The sequence below is a fragment of the Panthera uncia genome, chromosome A2, assembly GCF_023721935.1.
Source record: "Panthera uncia isolate 11264 chromosome A2, Puncia_PCG_1.0, whole genome shotgun sequence".
In the NCBI taxonomy this organism is placed as follows: domain Eukaryota; kingdom Metazoa; phylum Chordata; class Mammalia; order Carnivora; family Felidae; genus Panthera; species Panthera uncia.
The window spans coordinates 3,232,061-3,242,302 of NC_064816.1; the positions used below are offsets into that span (position 1 = coordinate 3,232,061).

At 60.6% G+C, this 10,242-nt stretch overlaps 1 protein-coding gene across 1 annotated transcript; it reads left to right on the top strand.

Moving 5' to 3' along the window:
• The first annotated feature begins 6,570 nt into the window (after positions 1 to 6,570).
• FEM1A (fem-1 homolog A) lies at positions 6,571 to 10,082 on the top strand. Its single transcript, XM_049639668.1, has one exon. It carries the CDS (start codon positions 6,951 to 6,953, stop codon positions 8,916 to 8,918), a length of 1,968 nt encoding a protein of 655 aa, XP_049495625.1. The 5' UTR covers positions 6,571 to 6,950; the 3' UTR covers positions 8,919 to 10,082.
• The last annotated feature ends 160 nt before the right edge of the window (positions 10,083 to 10,242 follow it).

Consider the following 10,242-nt stretch of genomic DNA (forward strand, 5'->3'; position numbering starts at 1 on the left):
TTATTTATTTATTTATTTATTTATTTATTTATTTATTTTGAGAGAGTCAGAGCGAGTGGGGGAGGAGCAGAGAGAGGGCGCGAGAGGATCCCAAGCAGGCTCCGCGCTGCCAGCGCAGATCCAGACGCGGGGCCCGATCCCGCAAACCGCGGGATCACCGCCGCCCAGGCGCCCCATCTGCTGACGTTTTGACCTGTGACATCTAGGCTCCGGAAGCGTGGGAGGATCCGTCTGCGTTTAAGCCACCCCGTCGGGGACACTTTGCTGCAGCAGCCCGCCTTGGCCTGTCCCGGCCGCGGTAGCGAAACGCCGCGAGCTGGGGGCCTCCGAACCGCAGATTCCTGTTTCCTCCGGGTGGGGAGGCTGGGGGCGCCGATGACCCCGGGTGCCCCCTTGCTTGGGGGACGGGCCCTCTGCTCGCCGCGTCCTGACGCGGAGGAAGGGGACAGGGCGCTCGTTCTGGCTCTCGGGGCCTCTCTCTCTCTCTCTCTCTCTCTCTCTCTCTCTCTCGGGGGGCTCCACCCTCTGACCTGATCCCCTCCCGGAGGCCCCACCTCCTAAAACCGTTGCCTTTTGCGGGTTAGGATTTCAGCGTCCGGGCGGGAGGCATGCAGCCGGTAACCCAGTAACGGGCAAGGGGGGGTAGTTACTTCCATCATTTCTCACCCCCTCCCCCCAGCCCCCAGCCGAGGTTTGGCGCCCCCTAGCGGTCGCCTGGCCTCTGGGCCAACCGGGTGCGTCCGGAGCGCGGCCGCGCAGGTGGCCACCGCGTGGGGCGCTAGGAAGCCCCGCCCCGCGCCCCTGGCCGACCGCCCCGGGTGCGGCCCGACGTTTGTCCCGCGCCGGGACGGACCGGAAGCGGGACAGCGGGCTCCCCGGAGGCGGAGGGGCTGGGGAGGGGGCGGTCGCCTGGCCCCGGGCCACGGTCCCGGCCGAATGGCGGCCCCACCCCCACCCTGTCTTCTCGCGCGGCCTCCCAGAAGCTTGAGGGCGGCAGGAAAAACTCGGAGCGAAACAGGAGGAGGTGGACGGCGCCGGCACCGGGGCGATCTCGGCCGCCATTCTCAGGCAGGGTGGCGCTGTGCTGCCTGGAACGATTCCTTTGTCCACTCGACATCATATATGGAGCGCCTGCTGTATGCCAGGCCCTGTCGAGCAAACGCAGAGCACCGAGCACCCGCAGGCAAACATCGCGGCTCGTCCCAGCCCGCGTGGCGAGCGCAGAGCGAGAATAATGGCTTCAATATCTAAATTCTAGAGTAGATGTGGATGCAAGGTGACATGTGACGGAGCAGAGTCAGGGGGCCTTGGGGGGAGGGGTGGCTGACAGAGGGACGACGGAGCGCGAGCAGGGGAGGGGCCAAGAGAGAGGGGGACACGGAATCCGAAGCAGGCTCCGGGCTCTGAGCTGTCGGCACAGAGCCGGTCGCGGGGCTCGAACTCACGAACCGCGAGAGCATGACCTGAGCCGAGGTTTGGACGCTTAACCCGACCGAGCCACCCAGGCGCCCCTGCGGGGTAGCTCATTTTAATCAGGAGTCCGTTTCTGCAGTGAAGGAACTCCCACCGGGATGGTTTCCCGCTTGGGGCAGTGGAGTCGCAGAGCAGGAAATTGGGAAGAAATGGGTAGGGTCACCGGGTCACGGTCAGGGTCGGGGAGGATTCCCACCCTGCCCACGCGGTAGGCACGAATCACCCCGAGGGCCCGGCTGAAAGCAGTAAGTAGGAGAGTAAGGGGGATGTGATGCGTGTTCTGTATTCATCACCTTTGGTTTTTGTTGTTGTTGTTTTTCGTGATTTGTTAACTTTTAGGCACCTAGAATTTAATTTCAATACTGGCCGGGTTTAACATCTAGTTGTCAAAAATGCTGAAAATTTGACAGTCAACTCTTGGAAGGCAGTACCCCGGGGGCAGGGTCCCGCTCAGCCAGGAGAGAAGACTGAGGTCCTCACACACCATCGAAATCAAAAAGTCTCAAAAGTCCTGTGGGCGTGTCCCTACTCTGCCCTAGGGCAAGAGACCTGGTTCCCCAAATCTCTCCACTGCCAGGCCTATATCCTGTTCTCGGTCTTCCTTCTGGAGGGTAGATGCATCCAGGGTCAGTTCAAGCCACTTTATGGATCCCCCCCCCTCCCCCCCCCCCCAATTCCTCTGCTGTCTTGACTTATCTGTTACACCTAATCTCATGCAAACTTCAGCCCTTCCTCCCCTGGTCCCTGGCTCTCCCCTAAGAGTGGACCAGTTAGGATGATGCACCCCCACTGTGGGTCAGAAAATCCAGAATTATAGTGGCTTCCAGAAGATAGGATCTGCAGCATGGGCGAGACAACCAAACACAAAAGGCCACACGGTGCGGATTCCATTTATGCAAAATGTCCAGAACAGGCAAATCCACAGACAGGAAGTGGGTTAGGACCTCCTGCCACCTGCCACCTGCCACCACATGGATGGCCCCGGAGGCCACTGTGGGCAGGGACAGAAGCCAGACACAGAAGGACACATCCCTGCGTGACCCCAGGCACAGGGGGGTCCCCAGAGGAGTCCCGTCCACAGAGACAGAGAGCAGATGGTGGGAGCCAGGGGTGGGGAGTCCGTGCTTCATGGGGACAGAGTCTCGGTTTGGGGAGATGGAAAGTTCTGGAGACGGGTGGCGGGGACGGCTGCCCGACTATGTGTGTGCCTGACGCCTCTGAGCTGTGCACTTGGAGACGGTCAAAAGGCTGATTTTATGTTATGTATATTTTACCCCAATCAAAAAAATAATTAAAGAAAACGCAGAAATGTTTGGCCACAAATATGTAGCTAGTGGGGGTTTTAATAGCAGGGGATTGGTTATCTACATACATCATAGCACAATTCCCCACAATGGAATACTACACTATCCCAAAAATACTGCTGGGAAAATCTGTCATTTGAATATCAGCTCTTTCAGAACACAGAGTTTTGTCCGTCCTGTTCACTTTCATACCCCTGATGTCCAGAAAGGTACCTGGCACCTAGTGGGCGCCCAATATATACCCAACAGCGGGAGACTGTGCATGTAAAATGTGGCACCTGTTGAATGAATGGTAAAATATTCAAGCTATAATGCTAAGGGCACAAGAGGAGGTATGTAACACCTGTAGTTTCTTGGTCCCTCAAATGACCACTTTTCCATGTTTTATCGACTCAGGAAACAGAAAGAAATACTGAACTATATCTAACTCAAAGCCATGGGTATGTGTAGCATGGTGGGGGGTGTTTTTTTGGTGTTTTTTTTTTGGGGGGGAGGAGTGTTTGTTTCTATTTTTATGTTTCCCCCTGGAGAGCGTTATTACATTGAAGGAAGGGATGCCTGGGTGGCTCAGTCGGTTAAGCGTCCAACTCTGGACCTCAGCTCAGGTCTTGATCTCAGGGTCCTGGGTTCAAGCCCCATGTTGGACTCCGTGCTGGGCATGAAGCCCACTTTAAGGACCAAAAAAAAAAAAAAAAAAAAAAAAAAGGTGTCGTTCTCAACACCTAATGGCACTCAAGGATGAAAGAAATTCAGACATGTGCACAGAACAGGATATACAAGAGACCCGTTTGTAGGTCAGGGCACCTGGCTGGCTCAGCCGGGAGAGCTTGGGAGCGCGTGTAACTCTTGATCTCAGGGTTGTGGGTTCGAACCGTACGTTGGGTGTGAAAATTATTTCAGATCTTTTTTTAAATTTTTTATTTTTCTTTCTTTTTAAGGTGTATTTATTTATTTATTTATTTAGAGAGAACATGAGCAGGGGAGGGGCAGAGAAAGAGAGATTGAGAGAGAAAGAGAGAGAATCCCGAGCAGGCACCACAATGTCAGCACAGAGCCCGATGCGGGGCTCGATCTCACGAGCCACGAGATCATGACCTGAGCCAATACCAATAGTGGGACGCTTAACCAACTGAGCCGCGCAGCGACCCCCCCCCCCCCTTTTTTTTTTAAAGGAATGTCTGTAGGTCACTCGCAGTTTTGTTTCTGGCGAGGGGATATGGTGCGGAGTTTTCAGCTTTCCTGACTTTTATTTTTTACCCTGTAGAGAATGTATAACGTTTGTGCAACAAGAAAGACTGTAGAAACTACGTACAGCCGAGGACATAAACGATATCACAATTTGCTGGACCCTACGTTGCTGTGACTAAAGGTCCAGGCCCTGTCTGGAGCCACCGGGCCTGGGTTCGAACCCCCACCCCACCACTCGTGAGCCCACGGGCCTTTGTAACTGCCTTTGCCTCTGGTCCCCGCGTTCGAAACAAACCCCACCCAGCCTGTGTGAGGGGTTCTGTCCTCACCTCTCCTTCCTCGGGCCTCTCGTTTTTCCCCCTCCTTTAGCGCAGCAATCCAGAAATTCCACTAACAGGCCCCAAATCTCAGGAAGCCATTTTGGAGTGTGCTATGCACCAAACATTCGTGTCCCCCGAATCCCCACGGCGAGGCCCCATCCCGGGTGGGATGGCTCTGGGCGGTGGCGCCTTTCCGCGGCGATCGGAGTCAGATGAAGTCACGAGGGTGGGGCCTCCGTGGTGGGATTAGCGCCCTTGTCAGGGGACAAAGAGACTGGAACCGTCTCTCCTCCACGTGGGCACCCAGTGAGAAGGCGGCATCTCCAAACCAGGAAAAGGGCCCTCCCTGAACCCAGCTGCCCTGGCGTCGGGGTCTCCCAAGTGCTAGCCTCCCAAACTGTGGGAAATAAATGTTTTGTCCTTGTAGCCACCGCGATGGTTTATTTTATGTGCCAACCTGCCAGGGCTATGAGATGCCGAGAGAGCAGGTAATACGCTCAACTGCTCTGCGAGTGTCTGTGAGGGTGTCTCTGGAAGAGACTAGCATTTGTGTCAGTAGATGTTAGAGTAAGCAAGATGGCCTCACCGATCAGGGTGGGCCTCATCTAATCTGTTGAGGGTCTGGATAGACCAAAAAGGTGGATGGGTGCCTGGGGGCGGGGGTGGGGGGTGGTGGGGCTCTGTCGGTTAAGGTTAAGCATCTGACTCTTTCTTGGCTTGGGCTCAGGTCATGATGTCGCGGTTCGTGGGTTCGAGCCCTGTATCGGGTTCCATGCTGACAGCACAGAACCTGCTTGGGACTCTCTCTTCCCTCTCTCCCTCTCCCCTGCTCACGTGTGCTTGCTCTCTCTTTCTCTCTCAAAATAAATAAACTTAAAAAAAAGAAAAAAAAAAAAGGTGGAGGGACGGAGAATTTGCTCTCCCTGCCGGAGCTGGGATGCCCATGTCTCCTGGTCTTGGGAATCGGAGCTCTCTCCTGATCCTCGGGCCTTCGGGCTCGGACTGGCTTTCCTGTGTCTGCAGTTGGCAGATGGCTCATCAGAGGACTTCCTGGCCTCCGTAATTCCATGAGCCAATTCCGTGTGTAGCCTTGGGTTCTCTTTCTCTGGGAGCCCTAACACGGCCACCCCGTCTGTGGTATTTGTTATAGCAGCCCGAGCTGACTCAGACAGTCTTTCCCGAAGATTCCTGGAGAACGTCAGTGGTGCCAGGGAGGGCATCCGGGGAGCGCCACCGGGTCAAGGGCTCACACAGGAGGACTCGGGAGTCTCACCCGCAGAGGGTCCAAGAGGTGGCCAAGTGAAGGTGTGGAACAGTGTTGCAAGAAGCGGGAACAGTACCTGTACAAGTTTGGAGGTGTGAGAGAACCCTCTGCGTTTCTGGAACACTCCCGAGTCCGCCCACATCCTTCATCTTTCCTACGTTCTCAATAACCCAGGGGGCAGGCGGCAGCAAAGGGCAGGCGGGAGCGTGTTGGGGCTCAGGGTCTGGCTTCGGGGGGTGCGGTTCACGCTTCGCAAGTGTGGACCTATGTGTGCAGTCACCCGGGCCCCCAGGCTCAGAAGGACCCCACGTTTGGTTTGAGGCTCTGCTGTCACCACCGGGAGGGAAATTCTTAATCAGTTTGAGCCCAGGGAGGCCACATTTTCATTTCGCACGGGGTCCTGCCAATGACGTAGCTCCCTTTCCCCGGGTTCAAATCCCGACCCTGCCATTTACTTGTCCCGTGTCCTTGGGCGAGTGGCCGAAATTCTCGAAGCCCCGAACCCCAGAGGTATTACTCAGAAGGATCTTTAAGACCTAGGTCCGACGACCAAGGGCTTAGGCGGTCTAAGTCAAGTGTAGATTTTGTATTCGGGGCGTCGAGTGTTGGAGGAAGCAACGTTAAGTGTTCAATCATGTATTAATGAGGGAGTAAATAAATGTATGCGTGCACACGAACGACTGAGAAGCGAGCTGAGCGCGGGACACCCGCCCTTAGGGCCACACGCGTACCCACCTCCCCGCCCCCCGCGTCCCTTACCGTCCTAGGCGCCGCCAGCCTTCCCGCCTCTCCCGAGCGCCCCCTGCCGGCCAGCGGCTCCGCCACGCCACATCCAGATCACACCGGGCCGTTTGGCCGGCTTAGCCCTCGTTCTAGCTCCCGATTGGCTCCGAGTCGCTCGCGATGCCTCTCGGGCAATGTAGTCTCTCGGCCCGCGCCCGCGTTTCCTGTGGGCCGGAGCGCGGAGAGAGCCACAGGAAGTACGTAGTCAGACTTGCCCGGGTCCCCAGAAGTCATGGGGATAGCATTGCGCGACGGGAATTGTAGTCCACGCCCGGCCAGGTTCCGCCTCAACCCTCTGCGCTCGGAACCACAATCCCCACCATGCACCGTGCTCCCAGGTCCCCTCTGCTGGCCCGCGTCCTCCTAGGAGCGGTAGTCTTGACCCTCTACGTCCCTCGTCTGTCTTGAGGGGGAGGCCGGCTCCCAGGACTACATTTCCCTGCGCGCCCCCCCGAGCCCGCGGAGCGCCGGGACGCGGCAGCCATTTTGTTCCGCCGGAGAAGCCCCTAAGATGGCGGCGGGGGAGACGGTGAAGGTTGCCGCCCGCCCCTCCGGGCCTTAGCCCGCGCCCTCCGCGTCCCCCGGCGGCCGGCCCATGGCCTGGCGGAAGCCCGCGCCATGGACCTCCGCACCGCCGTGTACAACGCCGCCCGCGACGGCAAGCTGCAGCTGCTTCAGAAGCTGCTCAGCGGCCGGAGCCGGGAGGAGCTGGACGAGCTGACGGGTGAGGTGGCCGGCGGGGGGACGCCGCTGCTCATCGCCGCCCGCTACGGCCACCTGGACGTGGTCGAGTACCTGGTGGACCGGTGCGGCGCGAGCGTGGAGGCGGGCGGCTCGGTGCACTTCGACGGCGAGACCATCGAGGGCGCGCCGCCGCTGTGGGCCGCCTCGGCCGCCGGCCACCTGGACGTGGTGCGCAGCCTGCTGCGCCGCGGGGCGTCGGTGAACCGCACGACGCGCACCAACTCGACGCCGCTGCGCGCCGCCTGCTTCGACGGGCACCTGGAGGTGGTGCGCTACCTGGTGGGCGAGCACCAGGCCGACCTGGAGGTGGCCAACCGGCACGGCCACACGTGCCTCATGATCTCCTGTTACAAGGGCCACCGCGAGATCGCCCGCTACCTGCTGGAGCAGGGCGCCCAAGTGAACCGGCGCAGCGCCAAGGGCAACACGGCCCTGCACGACTGCGCCGAGTCCGGCAGCCTGGAGATCCTGCAGCTGCTGCTCGGCTGCCACGCCCGCATGGAGCGCGACGGCTACGGCATGACCCCGCTGCTGGCGGCCAGCGTCACGGGCCACACCAACATCGTGGAGTACCTCATCCAGGAGCAGCCTGCTGGGGAGGGGGGCCCCTCCGCCGGCCCGGCATGCGTGCCGCCCCCGGGGCCCCGCGGCCGCAGCTCCCCCCCGGAGGACGCGCTCGGTGACGCGTACGAGAGCTGCTGCCCCACGAGCCGGGAGGCCGCCGTGGAAGCCCTCGAGTTGCTGGGAGCCACCTACGTGGATAAGAAGCGGGACCTGCTCGGGGCCCTGAAGCACTGGAGACGGGCCATGGAGCTGCGGCACCAGGGCGGCGCGTATCTGCCCAAACCGGAGCCCCCGCAGCTGGTGCTGGCCTATGACTATTCCCGGGAGGTGACCACCACCGAGGAGCTGGAAGCGCTCATAACCGACCCGGATGAGATGCGCACGCAGGCCCTGTTGGTCCGGGAGCGCATCCTGGGGCCGGCCCACCCGGACACGTCCTACTACATCCGCTACCGGGGGGCGGTGTACGCCGACTCGGGCAATTTCGAGCGCTGCATCCGCTTGTGGAAGTACGCCCTGGACATGCAGCAGAACAACCTGGAGCCCCTGAGCCCCATGACCGCCAGCAGCTTCCTCTCCTTCGCCGAACTCTTCTCCTACGTGCTCCAGGACCGCGCGGCCAAGGGCAGCCCGGGCGCGCAGATCGGCTTTGCGGACCTCATGGGCGTGCTCTGCAAAGGAGTGCGGGAGGTGGAGCGGGCCCTGCAGCTGCCCAAGGAGCCCGGGGACTCGGCCCAGTTCACCAAGGCCTTGGCCATCATCCTCCACCTGCTGTACCTGCTGGAGAAGGTGGAGTGCACGCCGGACCAGGAGCACCTGAAGCACCAGACCGTGTACCGGCTGCTGAAGTGCGCCCCCCGGGGCAAGAACGGCTTCACCCCTCTGCACATGGCAGTGGACAAGGACACCACGAACGTCGGCCGCTACCCGGTGGGCCGGTTCCCCTCTCCCCAGGTGGTCAAGGTGCTGCTTGACTGCGGGGCGGACCCAGACAGCCGGGACTTTGACAACAACACCCCGCTGCACATAGCGGCCCAGAACAACTGCCCCGGGATCATGAACGCCCTGATCGAAGCGGGCGCCCACATGGATGCCACCAATGCCTTCAAGAAGACCGCCTACGAGCTGCTGGATGAAAAGCTGCTGGCCAAGAGCACCATTCAGCCCTTCAACTACGTGACCCTGCAGTGCCTTGCGGCCCGCGCCCTGGACAAAAACAAGATCCCCTACAAGGGCTTCATCCCCGAGGAGCTGGAGGCTTTCATCGAGCTGCACTGACGGGGTCCTGAGAGCCGAGAAACCACCGGGAAGAGTGGGGCCCACGCTCGTCGCCCCGCCTCCCCCCTCCCCCGAGCCCTTAGGCAGCGGGAGACAGAAGGGCTCTCCAGGCTCCGGAGCCCCTGTCCCCTCCGCTCTGCGGAGAGGGGAAAGGAATCAGCAAGTCGTTGGTGCTCGAAGCCGTCCGCATCTGGCGCTCGAGGAACTGGCCCTCTCCGGGAGCCCGCGAGCGTGTCTTTGATCGGGGGAGGTTGCACGCGCGTCCACGCATCCCATCTGCCCGGGTCTCGGAGGACTTTTGCCTTCTTGCCTCGAGGCAGAGGGATCGAAGCTTTTTGCCTTCTTTTCCGAGAACCGGGAAGAAGCTGAGGATCGGGTCCCTGCTTTTACGCCCCCCCCCCCCCCCCCGCGGCCGAGTGCAGTGTGAGGACGGGGGAGGGGGGGCGCTCCCAGGCGGCGGGTCGGAGAAGCAGGCCGGCTCTCAGTTCTGCAGCCCGCCCGCGCCCTGCCCCCTGCCCCCTGCCCCCTGCCCTCACCACGGGCCGTGGGCAGGGCTCCCTGCCCGGGCGGCCTGCCCCTCGCATGGCTTTCGTTGGTGTGGTGTTGCGTTTCTTAGTGAGCGGGCAGGTTACAGGCGTGGCGCGGGAGGCCAGAAGTTGTGCTGCCGTGTTTTTTCTTTTCCTGAGAATTTTTGGTCACACGGGATGAGCGGATGTCACACAGGGAGGTTGTGGCCGTGGCCGAGGCGGCGAGGCTGTCTACCAGGGGTGAGCTCGGCGGCGTGGAGGATTTGGTGGCGGTCCCTAAAGCGAGGCGACCGTCCATTTTCTAGAACTTGCCTGCTTGCCTTCTACTTGGGCCTCCCCCAACTTTCCACTCAAGTCACAGAGAGGGGCGTTTTCCAAGCGCCGATCGGGCCGGGCGCCGAAGGAGCTGGCGGGGCCGTCACTGCCCGACCCGGCAAGGACCCGCACGGTCGGAGCGGATCAGGGGCTCGGTTTCTGAGTCCCAGGAAGCGCGGTCGCCTCAGCCTCCCGGGCCCCGCGCGCATGCGCAGTGTGGCTGTGCGCAGCCCCGCGGCTCTAGGCTTTTTTTTTTTCTTTTCTTTTTTTTTTTTTTTTTTAGCTGCTTGGAAGCCTGAACGCAGGTGTTCCTGAGCCAGGTCCCCACTCGCTGTTAACTGAGCTGGAGGAGGCGGCGAATGTCCACAAGTTGCCAGTGAGGTGATGAGAAATCTCGGATTCCCACCACTCAGGGCGCGCATGCGCCAAGCGCAGCGGTGCCGCCCACGCCCCCCCCCCCCCCCCCCCCCCCCCCCCCCCCC